Genomic DNA, 12,924 nt, shown 5'->3' with positions numbered 1-12,924 from the left:
GATTAAAAGGACAGGAAGGTTTACAGCCACCGAACTTAGAGCTGCATTTACTGGTTCGTGGCCACTAGGTGGCAGAAGAACAAACACGCACCCCGATATATTATCGCCATATATAGTTGTTGTAGTTTGAAAAGGCTGCCCACTTCCACCAACCAACGGCAGCATTCGTTTAAAGCATAGGCGGCCAAACTGCGGCCAGTATGGACATTTCAAAAAGAATAAACGTCTTGAGCATATTTCTAATAAATTTCTCTGTAAATTGAACTTCTCAGTTTGAACACTAGATGTCGCTGCCATTACGAACAACTACTTGACGTGATTGATAGCTCGTCGATGAAAACATTCACCCCAGGGGATGAGGTAAACATGGCGGAACCGAAAAGACAGAAGAGCGCTCGTGATTTTTTTAATACTCGGAAGTCAAACTTTTTTTGCTTCATGCGCCACCGAGCATCTGTCAAAGGAATGAACAGGGCGCCACCGCCAACGCTCCGCTTCTCTTTCTACACGCCTAGAATTTGACTCGACCTAATCCTGGGTCTCAACCGTCCTGTGTTTGAGAGGAAACCCGTCATTTTCCTGGTGATCCCTTCAATCAATAACCACACCGTCCTCCTGCTTAATGACACTAATCCAGCAATGAGCCAAACCGCATGGAGAAGCTAACGTAAGCAGAGGCTACGTTTTAGACTTCTTTTTATTCAGTTAACTGAATAAAACAAGCCAGTGTTGAACCCAAACAAGTAACTGTGTGTATTCAAATTGCATGTGAGCCTATTTGAACCATCTCTTTCCCCCTTTGCTGGCGTGTTTGCGGCTGTAAGCATGTGTTGGCGTGTATGCGTGCACTGCAGTGTTTACACAGCGGTACGTAACTGATCCCCTTCCTGCTGACGGGGCAGGTTTTACATCACATACTGTCTGAAACCTCCTAAGCCACTTAAATCACCACATTGTGCCACTGAACAAGCGGTCTATTATCCAGAAAGTACAACAAAAGCCCTATGTTTTGATGTATGTATTGTATATTATTAATCATTTGATTAGTGGTCTTGCTGAACTTGACATGCACTCGTCTTTTCTTCCAGCATTTGGAGTTCAGGAAACAGAGAAAAGTAGACGAAATACTCACCGACTGGCGTCCACCAGAGGTAAAAAAAACATTTAACTTCATAAACCACAACCTACAGTGGGGTTGGTGTTGGCTGTCCTAAAACGTTCTTGAGGAAATATTCCAGCACACGACTGACGAAAACCTTTTCAAATGACTGCCGTCTGCAGGTGATAGAGAAGTATCTGTCAGGAGGGATGTGCGGTCACGATCGCGAGGGCTGTCCCATCTGGTACGACGTCATCGGACCGGTGGACCCCAAAGGCCTCTTCCTGTCTGCCTCCAAGCAGGACTTCATCAAGTCCAAGATCAGAGACTGTGAGGCCCTGCAGAAGGATTGTAACCTCCAGTCCCAGCGGGTAGGAGAGCACCGACGACAGGACGGAGACCGAGTGGTCCTCCTGATCACGCCTGATACTCAAAATGTGTCTTTGGCTGAGTCGTGATGGTGTTTGTATAGAAGTGGGAGGATCGTAACCAGGAACACGGGTCCGTTATAACAAACATCAGGGAGTCAAGAGTCAAGGTGTTGAGAGATTAATCAAAGAGGAAAGTCGCCGGGTGATTAATTGTGCAGGACAATAATGAATAAAGAAATGATCCTCACAGAAGTAGGATTACTTTCTGGACTTTTCTTTCATCTTTATTGTGAAATACTGTGTAATTTTGCGTCTTAATGCTTTAAAAAAAGGATTCTAATGTATATTCTACGTATTATCTCCATGGATAGCTTGTCAGAAAATCTGTCTGTTTTAATGTTGTTCATTTTGTCTCCATCGGATGTCTCATGGATTCATCACTCTGTTTCATTACATTACTCTCAATAAGTATTAGTTCCCAGAATGAGCCATGAATAAACACTTACCACCAGCTTGCTCTACTAATGACCACATTTGTTTAATATTTCATGCATTATTGTTCCGTCTCACAGAGTAAATGTGCCTCTCTGTCTTTCTGTCACCAGCTTGAGAGGAACGTGGAGTCAATCACCATGATCTACGACGTAGAAGGTCTGGGTCTGAAGCACCTATGGAAGCCTGCTCTAGAAACATATTGCGAGGTAAACACACACACACACACACACACACACACACACACACACACACACACACACACACACAGTGTGGACATGCACCTTTGAAAGAGAAGCAGACTGTTCCAAATAGAGCACATGTTCCTCTGTGTCTCCAGATCCTCCAGATGTTTGAAGAAAACTACCCAGAAGGCTTGAAAAGGCTTTTTGTCATAAAAGGTAAATCCTGTGTGTCTGTGTTGGTCATGCTATCGTTGTATCCTCTTTTATCAGAGCCAGATTTAGTTTTCACTGGTTAACGTTTGCGCATCACCTTTTAAACGTTTCCTCCCGCAGCACCCAAACTCTTCCCCGTGGCCTACAACCTCGTCAAGCACTTCCTGAGCGAGAACACGAGACAGAAGATCTACATCCTCGGGGGTGAGACGCGACGTCTTATTTTTCTACAGAATATTTCAGCCAATCGAAACCCTTTTGAGCTCCCTCCTTTCTGATGACATGACCCGTCGTTGTCGCTCCAGCTAACTGGCAGGAGGTTTTACTGAAGTACATCGATGCAGAGGAGCTGCCGATGATATACGGGGGCAAACTCACGGACCCTGATGGAGACCCTCGCTGCCGGACCAAGGTGAGCCAGCAAATCCAACCCATGGGTGCTGCTTGTTTTAGGTACTAATAGGTGGAGGAGCCGGGTATCTGGTGCAGATGCTGCATAATTATTTTGAGATACCGTGAATACTTGGACATGTGCTGATAGACACATTCATGAGGATATATCTCCTGGGATTCACTGAGAGTTACCTGAATGGACTAGTTCATGACGTTAAGATATGAAAGACATTCCTGATAAATAAACAGGTGTCTGCCTCTAGAAGTTGAATATATTAAGTTGCGTTTAAAATCAAGTTGAAATTCTGGTTGTTTTGTCTCATGAGACGCAAACCAAAAGCTTTGGCAGCTGCCATGTTACAGCTCGTGGGCTTTTTAACTCTTGGGTTATTCCTATCTTTATATTATTTATTGCATTTAGTATTATTGAGTTAATTTAGAGTTCCACCTGGATGGAAAGTAGATACAAATGTTATTTAATCCTACAATTACTTCAAGCAAAAGATAATAAATATATACATCTATAGATATATATCTGTTTTCTGTTTTCCTAGCCTTGTGTCGTTTCCCCTCACTGCTTTTTCCTCCTGTGCTCGTGTAGTTTGGCAGCTTTCAGCTTTGCTTTGCCGAGCGACCGTCTGGCTGATATGCATGCTGTGCACATGAAACGTTGTGGGTTTGCATTTGACTGGCAAACCATGTTTCACGCGAGGTCCCACGCCAAGCAGTTTTGTCACGGCCAGGCGTGAAATAAAAAGGAATAATTTGCCTAAAAAGGGATCGTTCAACGTCTCATTCAAGCTAAGAACGGATCAAACTGAAGGCAGTGAATGAGATGTTCTCGATAAAATGTTAACGCTGCCAACTGGCTGTGGCCAGGATCCTGTAACGCGTGATGAAAGAGCCGGTTTGATCACAGCGTGTCAACAACAAAGAGCTATTTTAGGCCGGCAGAATGAATCAACACAGCTGCACACATGACGGAGACGGTTTCTCTCTGCCAGAGGTATACACATGCCAGAAGGAAGTCATGCAAAAAAGGATGCAATTTGTGGGACGGACAGATGTTTTTGCTGCATGAATTATAATGACAGACATTTGCAGACAATTCACAGGAAATTGCAGATGAGAAATGACTTCAACTCATCAAGAGACACGTCCACTTCCTCCCCGCTGCATCCCCGCCCCGCTGCGTAGAAATGGCAAACGCTCTAATTGGAGATCGGCTCAAACCCGCTCAAACCCGGCAGTTTAGCACCGAGCAACACGTGCAGCGTGAGTAGTCGCACTCTTAGTTCATACGCGAGACAAGAGAACTGACCTTGCGTTTGTTTCTGTAGATAAATAATTGGGCCGAGGAAAGATGAGGAAGAGAGAAATTCAAGACTCAAGGAATGGAGACGCTCAGCCTCAAAGTGTTGTCTTTTTCTGTTTTTTTTACTTTAGCTACCTGTGTGTCCTTGGTGTTGTCCCCATTAGTCACTTAGACACAAAGATATGGGAGAACACAGTCACGGTTGACGTTACCCTTTGTTTTGTGTTAAATTGCTGTGATCTGTGCAGCAGGAAAATATTTAAATCTTTGATCTGCTCGCTTTAAAAACTGTTGAGCCTTTTGCTTCTTACATGTGAGGTTCTTCTGACATGTCCTGCTTCAGCTTTAGTCAAATCTGCACAATTTATGTGCTGAAACAAAACAATCAGCCTGAGAGATGCTCTGTGACGGACGATATGTGTTTTTCGTTCTTTTAGTGATGCCTTTCTTTCTGCATCTTTTTTTCTTTTTGTCGGTTAACGGTTTCCCAATAACGGTTCAGTTAAAGTTTGACATTTCTGCAAGACTTTTATAGAAGTGGTTTCACTTCGACTTCCTTCATAATAATACTCAAGACGGGTCTGAAACAGCAACCGTGTCTGTAATATGTATTTTATGTTATTTATTACCTGCTGGATTGAACTGACGCTCACGGCCCTCTGTTGGTTGCTTCATGTACTGCACTGCACTGCACTGGGAACACAGTTGATTGGTTTCATATTTATGTGAATAAACTTTGGAAAAGTGAGACTTTTTTTTTTTGTGCAAAAGCTGTAAAATGACAAGCATTCAGACAAAGTCACAGTAAGTGATGGCTTTCTCTTTTTCCTCTCCTTTCATCATTTCATATGACCAATAACTCTTTGACTGTGATGTAACCAAGTGGAACTGACTGTGTAACTAGTGGGTCCGTCGGACCAGTAATGAGGTGCACGGTCCTGATTAGGTGAAAAGAGGCACCTGCTGGCAACTCGCGTCCTGTGTCTTTCTCTCCGCCGTCACGAGCGGCTGTGCTGAATCTGCTCTCGGTCTCCGCCGCCACAAGCAGGGGGGGGGGTGCGAGTCCACCTGCTTTCTCTCCCACAACAAGCGGAGCCGTATGGTGAGGCCGCATACGTTGCGTCAGTAGCGCAGTGTCTGAGAGGCGTCAGTTACGGAGGGGACAGCGTGTGTTTGGGGGATGGCTGTTTCAGGTATATTCATTTTATGTATTTCATGTGCTGGGGAAATTCAGTATAATTAAGGGATATGTAATGGTGTATTTGTGTTATTTTAGAGTTTCCGGAGCAGTGCACCCAATGGTAGCTGGGGGGGAATCCAAGTGGGGGTGGCTGGGTTGCTGAACAGGTGGGTGGAAGGATAATCTTTTGGGTTGGGTTTCTGGGTATTGGCAGTTATGGGTGAGTACTTATGTTTTTGTTTTCATTTCTTTTCTAGTTAGTGGGACGCTGCCTTGGTCTTTTGTTTTGTTTATTTGGCTTTAAATAGTTTGAGATCTATCTTATCGCCTGGTCTGTGAACTCCTCCTGCCTGCTAAACCCAGCTGTCACTGGTTACTCCACATAGGGTGTACCAATAAAGCATTTATATTTTTATAACACTGCTTCCTGTGTGTACGTGCCTTTACGGTGTTGTGAACCGGGTCTCTGTGGTAACTGGGTGCTACAGTTTGGCGCTGTGAGTAGGGTACAATGAGGCAGTGACAGTTTGGTTGGGTCTAGGGCTGGAGGGGCAGGACTGGTGCGAAGGCAAACGATTTTAGACCAAGGCAGTGGGTCTCACGAAGTCTACACGGCTACAAGAGCCGGGGTCGTCAGCTGGTGAAGATGGACGAACTTCAAGAGCAGCTACAGGCCCTGAAAGAGAGGGTGGTGGCGGACAAGGCAGCTATGGCGGCCTTAAAAGACATTAATGACTCCTTGAATGAACAGTTGCAACGACCGGGGTCTCCCGTTACATCCCACGCCCCGTCTTCCCCACAACCGGAGGAAACGGGAGTACTGGGGGATGGTGCTGCTGGGCCGAGGGGCAGAGAGCGTGTCATTTACGTACCAAAGGAAAAAAAGTGTCCGGTTTTCAATGAAGGGTCCTGTGCTGAGTTTTACGAGTGGTTGGATGAGATAAATGCAGTTTTGGGTTATCGTCATTTTGAGGATACTGAGAAGGCGATGTACATTTATGACCATTTGGGTGGGGAAGCCAGACAGGAGGTACGTTATCGGTCTCGGAGTGAGAGGAGAGACCCTAGGCGCATTCTGGAGATCCTGAAGGAAGTATATGGGCAGCCTGATTCCCTGACCAGATTGCAAAAACTATTTTTCGACCGGAGGCAGCGAGAAAGGGAATCTGTCAGGGAGTATTCGCACGGGCTGATGGCTATTATTGATGCTATTAATCATTGTGACATCAAGCAGGCCTGGTGTAGTGACTTTGCTTTACGTGACCAATTTGCCGAGAACGTTCGGGATTTAGCACTCCGTAGAGAGCTAAAGAAGGTGATTCGGCAGAATAATAAAATCACTTTCTTTGGGTTACGCGAGGAGGCGTTGAGGTGGGACGATGGAGAGCCAGCGGGTGGTCAGAGTCGGCGGGTGACAAACTCATGTGAGATGGGAGCTGTTGAGTCCAATACAATTGTTGCGGCTGCCCTCCCCGAACCGGACCCACTGCTGGTGGAAATTCTGCAAACTTTAAAGCAACAGCAGGTCCAGGTTGAGAGCACGCTTAAGAAACAGCAGGCTCAGATTTTTGATTTGGCACAGAAAGTGTCTGATTTGTCCGGTCTAGGGATTAGCTGGCAGGGGGTACGTGGGGATCAGCCGAGGTTTGACGCTGATGGTCAGCCTATTTGTTTTAAATGTCGGGTTGCGGGTCACATGGCGCGACAGTGTCGGGTACGAGCACCAAACAGAGGGGCAGCTCCGGTGTTGCGCCATGAGGTCTCCCGTGACAGGTTTGCCCAAGTAGCTGAGCAGCAGGGAAACTCTCCCCCCCTGTGGTAAGGAGTCCAGCTACAGGTGGGGTTCAGTCGGGCTCACACTTTGAAGTTCCAAAGCAGGAATATGAATGTTTGGTCGGCAAATGTCCAACTGTGGAAATTTTGTTGGGGGATGTGAAGGTTAAATGCCTCCTAGACACTGGGTCTAACGTGTCAACTATTACAGAGACATTTTTTGAGCAGCATTTTAGGCCAACTCTTAAAACCTGTGAGTGGCTTTCCCTGTCGTCGGCAAATGGGTTGGGCATTCCTTACCTGGGGTATTTCGAGAGGGATGTCTGTGCCTTGGGCAAGGTGGCAAGTGGGAGGGGCATTCTGGTTGTTCGGGACCCTACGGACACCGCGACATTCCATCGGAAAATAGCTGTTCCTTGCATATTGGGCATGAACGTAATCAAGCGGTTTTATGAAATGGAGCAGTTGGCATCAGATGTTGAGCAGGATTCGGCGTCTGATTCGGATGAAGTGTGGGGGTTGGCATTCTCGGTTTGCCAGCAGGTGCCTGGCGTGTGTTTGCTTCGCGTCTTTGTCCCTCCCAGAGGACAGCGGAGTTGTTCTGGCTGGAGCACAGCCGCAGGCGGGGTGGTGTTTTGTGGTCACCGGGACTGAAGGATTGGGAGACTCCAGAACCTGCTCTTGCCAGCCCAAGCCCCCCCCAGCCGTGACGGGATCCCAGCTTACGACGGCCATGCATTTGTCAACTGCAATTCCTCCAGGCTGAGGTGTGTGTGTGTCTGATGTAAATTCAGTGCTGTCGGCCAGGTTTTCCACGCTGCCCAGGGCTGTGAAGAGGGCGCGTCCCTCTCTTCCTCCTCCCCGCGGTTTGATTAGCTTCTTCATCATGTCCGCAATCCAGTTCGATTTCTGGTACTCCCTCTGCTGTGAGTAATGCTGGTCTCGGCGCTCCAGGCTCTGCTCCAGTAAGGCCCGGTTCTCCTTCAGCAGGCCCTGGTTCTGCTCTGCTAAGTGTCGGTTCTCCTCCTCCATGTTCCCCTTCAGCTGAGTCAACAGCTGGTACTGGCTGGTGAGGCGGGCGCTGCTGATGTCCAGGCTCTGGTTGGTTTCCCTCAGGCCGCTGAGTTCCCCCTCCAGTCGCGTCCGTTCCAGCTGGGAGTTGCTCAGTTCGGCCCTCAGCACCGAGCCCTGAACCAGCAGCTCCGCCTGTGACGCCAACCCCTCCTTCTGCTGGGCCTGCAGCCTCTCGTTGTCTTCTTTCAGCCTCTCCAGCTCTCGTTCCCTCTCAAGTCTCCTCTGGGCCTCTGCTTCCATCTCCTTTCTCTCCATCTTCACCTCCCTCTCATCCAGCTGGGATTTTCCGTCCAAGAGCTCCTTGTACCTGGCCTCCAGCTCCCGGTGCTGAGCCTCCAGGCTGCGGTTGTTGCTCCTCAGCTGAGAGTGTTTGTCCAGCAGCTCCTCCAGCTCCACCTCCTGCCGCTGCTGGAGAGCAGTCATCCGATCGTGGTCTCGCCTCAGAGCCTCCATCCTGGCCACCGACTCCTCGCGCTCCCGCGCCCACACCTTGGACTCTGCCTCCAGAGCCGCACAGCGGGCCTCGCTCTCACTGCAGCGCGCCAGCACTGCTGCATGCTGGGAGCTTAGGGATGCTTGCTCCACCTGCAGCTGGGTGTTGAGTGTCTGTAGTCTGGTGCAGGAGTCCTGCAGGCTGAGGGAGTGGCGGCGCAGAGCCTCCAGCTGCTCCTTAAGGTGCTCACATGCCTCCTGGGACTGAGACAGCCGCGACAGCAAAGCCTCCTGTTCTGCAATCACCACCGCTTTCTCTCTTTCCAGCTCTATCAACTGCTCACTCAGCTGCCTCTCTGTCTCTCCTGTGGTATAACCATGGGTCAAGGAAAGATCACGACCTTTGCCAGCTGCAGGGGATTGATCCAGATGTGACGTCTCCTGGGCGCGTGCCTGAGAAATGTGTGCTTTGTCTGAGGAGTCTGAATTTGAATTGGACGTAGTGTCCACCTCCACACTTCCTCTTCTCTTTTCCAAGTGGAGAAGAGATTCACTTTTTTTAAGGCTCTGGCAGAGCGACTCTATTCTCTCCTGTGATTGGTTGAGAGAACCGGTTGTCGTCTTTAGTTCAGCCTCAGCTTTCTGTAGTTTCTGGCACAGACGTTCGACTTCAGTGGACAGTTTCTGGGAACGTTCCTGCTCATTGGAAAGGTCCTGGGACAGTGAATTAATCTTGGCCTGAGCATCTGCATACTGCTCCTGCAGCTGCTGTTTACCCTCCTCCATGCTGGTTAATCGAGTGCTGAACTCCTTCTCAAGGTCCTGTAGCTGACACCCACGTCTCAGCTTGTGATCGGGGTTAAGTGTGTGAACAGGAGTGTGTGTGTGTGTGTGCCTGTGTTCAGCGTCCAGGGCCCGAGCTCTGGTTGCTGTGCTCCAGAGCCAGGGTTGTGCTCTCCAGCTGCTGCCTCAGCCTCGCTGCCTCTCTCTCTCTCTGCCTCCCTTCCTTCCGTTGTCTGTCCAGCTCCGACTGACACAGCTCCTTCTCCTGCTCCAGCCTTAACGCCTCCAGCAGCGCCTGGTCTCGCGCCCAGGCCAGAGATTCGGCCTCCACAGTTGCCTCACAGAGCTCTGCCTCCAGCTCCTCTTCCCAACGACGAGAAGTCTCCAAACTCCGACCTTGTCGTTCCACCTCTGCCCTGAGAGTCTGAGAGGAGAGCTCTAGCTGGTCACTCTTGCGCTGGGCGGTGCGCAGGGCTTCCATGGTGCTGCGTAGCGTGTCCCTGTCTCTCTCCAGGGTGGCGATGACCGTGGTCTGCATCCTGTGAAGCTCTGCTTGGCTCCGCAGGCGGCACAGCTCCTCCTCCATAACCAGACCCTCGGACTGAAGACCCTCTCACTTTAGAGAGTATACAAAGGGCGCACAGTCGGCGGGGGAGGTCCACACAGACCCGCTGGCTCTTTGTTCTTTCCACTCCTTGGTGCCCATGGTCAGAGTGCATGCGAGCAAGCACCTCCCGGTGCAATACTGCTGGCAACAAAAGCTGCTTAATCTCTCCCTCCTTCTGATCACACAGCGTCCGGTACAGCACACCCCCAAGCTCCACAATCCTTCCCCATTGTCTCAGAAGTGCAATTGTTTTGTCACATTCCTGCAACCTCTCGTCCCTACCAGGTTTCACACCCCTCACCCAGTATGTTCGAAAAGCTGATATTACGGAATCTACCTGCTGTAGACTAGCCAAGGCCGACATGTCAAATGAGGGAAAGCTAGACATAGAAGCTTGCTGGGGGCTGGCACTGGTTTCCTGACACAGAGCCGTTCGATGGGGTTTGGACAGAACACTACGTGTGTCCTGAAAACTTTGCGCCACTCCTCCCCCCTCTGTCCCCTTCTGCTCTACATACTGCCTAGAGAGAGCATCCGCCCCCGCATTCTGGCTACCTGGCCGATACACCAACTGAAAGTCAAACTGAGCCAGTTCAGACACCCATCTCTGTTCTACAGCTCCAAGCTTTGCGGTGTTCAAATGGCTTAGCGGATTGTTATCCGTAAACACTGTAAACTTGGTCCCCATCAGATAATCCTTAAATTTATCCGTAACTGCCCACTTCAACCCCAACAGCTCCAATTTCATGGCGCTATAGTTCTCCATATTCCGCTCCGACGACCGGAGGCCCCGACTTGCATATGCAACCGGCCGTCGCTGTCCCTCCCCCTCTTGCGACAAAACAGCCCCCAACCCTTGATGGCTAGCATCAATCTCCAGGAAGAATGGCTTGCTAAAATCTGCATACCCCAACACGGGAGCGGAAATTAACTTTTGTTTTAATGTTTCAAAAGCATCTTCACAGGTGGCATCCCACAACTGGCCAAACCCGGGGAGCGAAGAGGCTTTCCTCCCCCCTTTAGCTGACAGCAGTGTGGACAGAGCGTGGAGGGGGACTGCCAATTTAGCAAAGTTTCTCACAAACCTCCTGTAGAAACTAGCGAAACCCAGGAATGATTTCACCTCCGCCACACTCTGCGGTCGACGCCACTCTGCAACCGCCCGAATCTTCTCCGGATCAGTAGCCACTCCAGTAGCTGAAATGACATGTCCCAGGTAAACGACTTCGGACTGAAAAAATGAGCACTTACCCCCTATCATGCCCAGGGGAACGGACAGTGTGAGCGTTTTAATAGGACGCTGCATGATCTGTTGCGTACCCTGCGCCCGGAGCAGAAAAGGAAGTGGGTTGAATACCTCCCGGAGCTGCTGTATGCTTATAACACCACTGAACATCAAAGTACGGGCTATTCGCCGTATTTTCTTATGTTCGGGAGGGCTCCAGTGGTTCCGCTGGATGTCTGGCTGGGACAGGATAGGGAGGAGTTTGACGGTAATATGCACGAGTGGGTTGAGGAACATCAGAGGAGGTTGGGCTGTGCCTACGCTCGGGCTAGAAAGAACATGGAGCAGGCAGCGGAAGCTCGTAAAAGGTATGCAGGCAGGCCTGTAGGCGACCATCCTTTACAGCCAGGCCAATTGGTATATGTTAGGAATCGTCAGTTTTCGGGTAGGCATAAGATTCAGGATGTGTGGCTTCCCACCCCTCACCGAGTCATAGCTCAGCTGGGTGGGGACCTGCCTGTGTATTCTGTGGTCCCGATTGATTTCTCGAAACCACAACGCAATTTACATCGGCATGAGTTGCGTGTTTGTGGGCCAGGCGTACAGATGGCAGAGCAGGAACTGGGGCACCAGGGAGTGGCTGGGTCCTCACTTCCTGATGTGGAGTCCGATTCGGACGACTCTCTGCTTGCGATGGTCTGGGCCGGGGGCGCAGGGGAGCATTGGGAGGGAAAAAAAGGAAAGGGAGCGAGAGGGTGGCTTAGAAGGGCTGTCTCCCCCCCGTCCAACGGGGGCTGCCCCCTCTGTGGGCGGGGAGGAACGGAGTGCAGGCGAGAGTACACATGTCTTGCATTCGCCACGGACACTGCCATTACCTGTGCCTTCGCCATCACCTCCACTTCGGAGGTCCAAGCGTGCTACTGCGGGGGTTCATTCTAACCCGCACCGGCTGCCGAGGTCTGCGGTAAGCCATTTCAGGGAGGAGGGAGTAGCTCCGGTGGGGGTGACGCAGTTGCAGCAGACTTGCGAGGCGGTGCTGAAACAGGTTCTTTCAGGGTTAGCTGAAGGATTGGGGAAGGGTGATGTGGGATCTGGAGGGGGCATAGGCCATCAGTGGGACACTGAGTGATTAAGGGGGGGGGTGGATGTAACCAAGTGGAACTGACTGTGTAACTAGTGGGTCCGTCGGACCAGTAATGAGGTGCACGGTCCTGATTAGGTGAAAAGAGGCACCTGCTGGCAACTCGCGTCCTGTGTCTTTCTCTCCGCCGTCACGAGCGGCTGTGCTGAATCTGCTCTCGGTCTCCGCCGCCACAAGCAGGGGGGGGGTGCGAGTCCACCTGCTTTCTCTCCCACAACAAGCGGAGCCGTATGGTGAGGCCGCATACGTTGCGTCAGTAGCGCAGTGTCTGAGAGGCGTCAGTTACGGAGGGGACAGCGTGTGTTTGGGGGATGGCTGTTTCAGGTATATTCATTTTATGTATTTCATGTGCTGGGGAAATTCTGTATAATTAAGGGATATGTAATGGTGTATTTGTGTTATTTTAGAGTTTCCGGAGCAGTGCACCCAATGGTAGCTGGGGGGGAATCCAAGTGGGGGTGGCTGGGTTGCTGAACAGGTGGGTGGAAGGATAATCTTTTGGGTTGGGTTTCTGGGTATTGGCAGTTATGGGTGAGTACTTATGTTTTTGTTTTCATTTCTTTTCTAGTTAGTGGGACGCTGCCTTGGTCTTTTGTTTTGTTTATTTGGCTTTAAATAGTTTGAGATCTATCTTATCGCCT

The 12,924-nt window shown here is 50.1% G+C and overlaps 1 protein-coding gene and 1 pseudogene across 2 annotated transcripts in view; one reads left to right on the top strand and one right to left on the bottom strand.

Annotated features, from left to right (window-relative positions):
* LOC306778527 (SEC14-like protein 2) overlaps positions 1-12,924 on the top strand; it is a 31,049-nt gene that overhangs the window by 6,783 nt on the left and 11,342 nt on the right. The window contains exons 4-9 of the mRNA XM_079270043.1: positions 1,089-1,151; positions 1,282-1,470; positions 2,076-2,171; positions 2,303-2,363; positions 2,481-2,564; positions 2,666-2,772. Coding sequence (XP_079126169.1) covers positions 1,089-1,151; positions 1,282-1,470; positions 2,076-2,171; positions 2,303-2,363; positions 2,481-2,564; positions 2,666-2,772 — 600 coding nt within the window. The remainder of the gene's footprint in view (positions 1-1,088; positions 1,152-1,281; positions 1,471-2,075; positions 2,172-2,302; positions 2,364-2,480; positions 2,565-2,665; positions 2,773-12,924) is intronic.
* On the bottom strand, positions 7,493-11,744 carry LOC306778943 (annotated as a pseudogene). Its single transcript has one exon. The product of its transcript is annotated as an uncharacterized misc_RNA (transcript).

The sequence above is a fragment of the Melanostigma gelatinosum genome (genome assembly GCF_949748355.1).
Source record: "Melanostigma gelatinosum genome assembly, chromosome: 6".
NCBI classification, from domain to species: domain Eukaryota; kingdom Metazoa; phylum Chordata; class Actinopteri; order Perciformes; family Zoarcidae; genus Melanostigma; species Melanostigma gelatinosum.
Note: the sequence above shows the minus strand (reverse complement) of the source record. Positions and strands in the feature narration are given on the sequence as shown.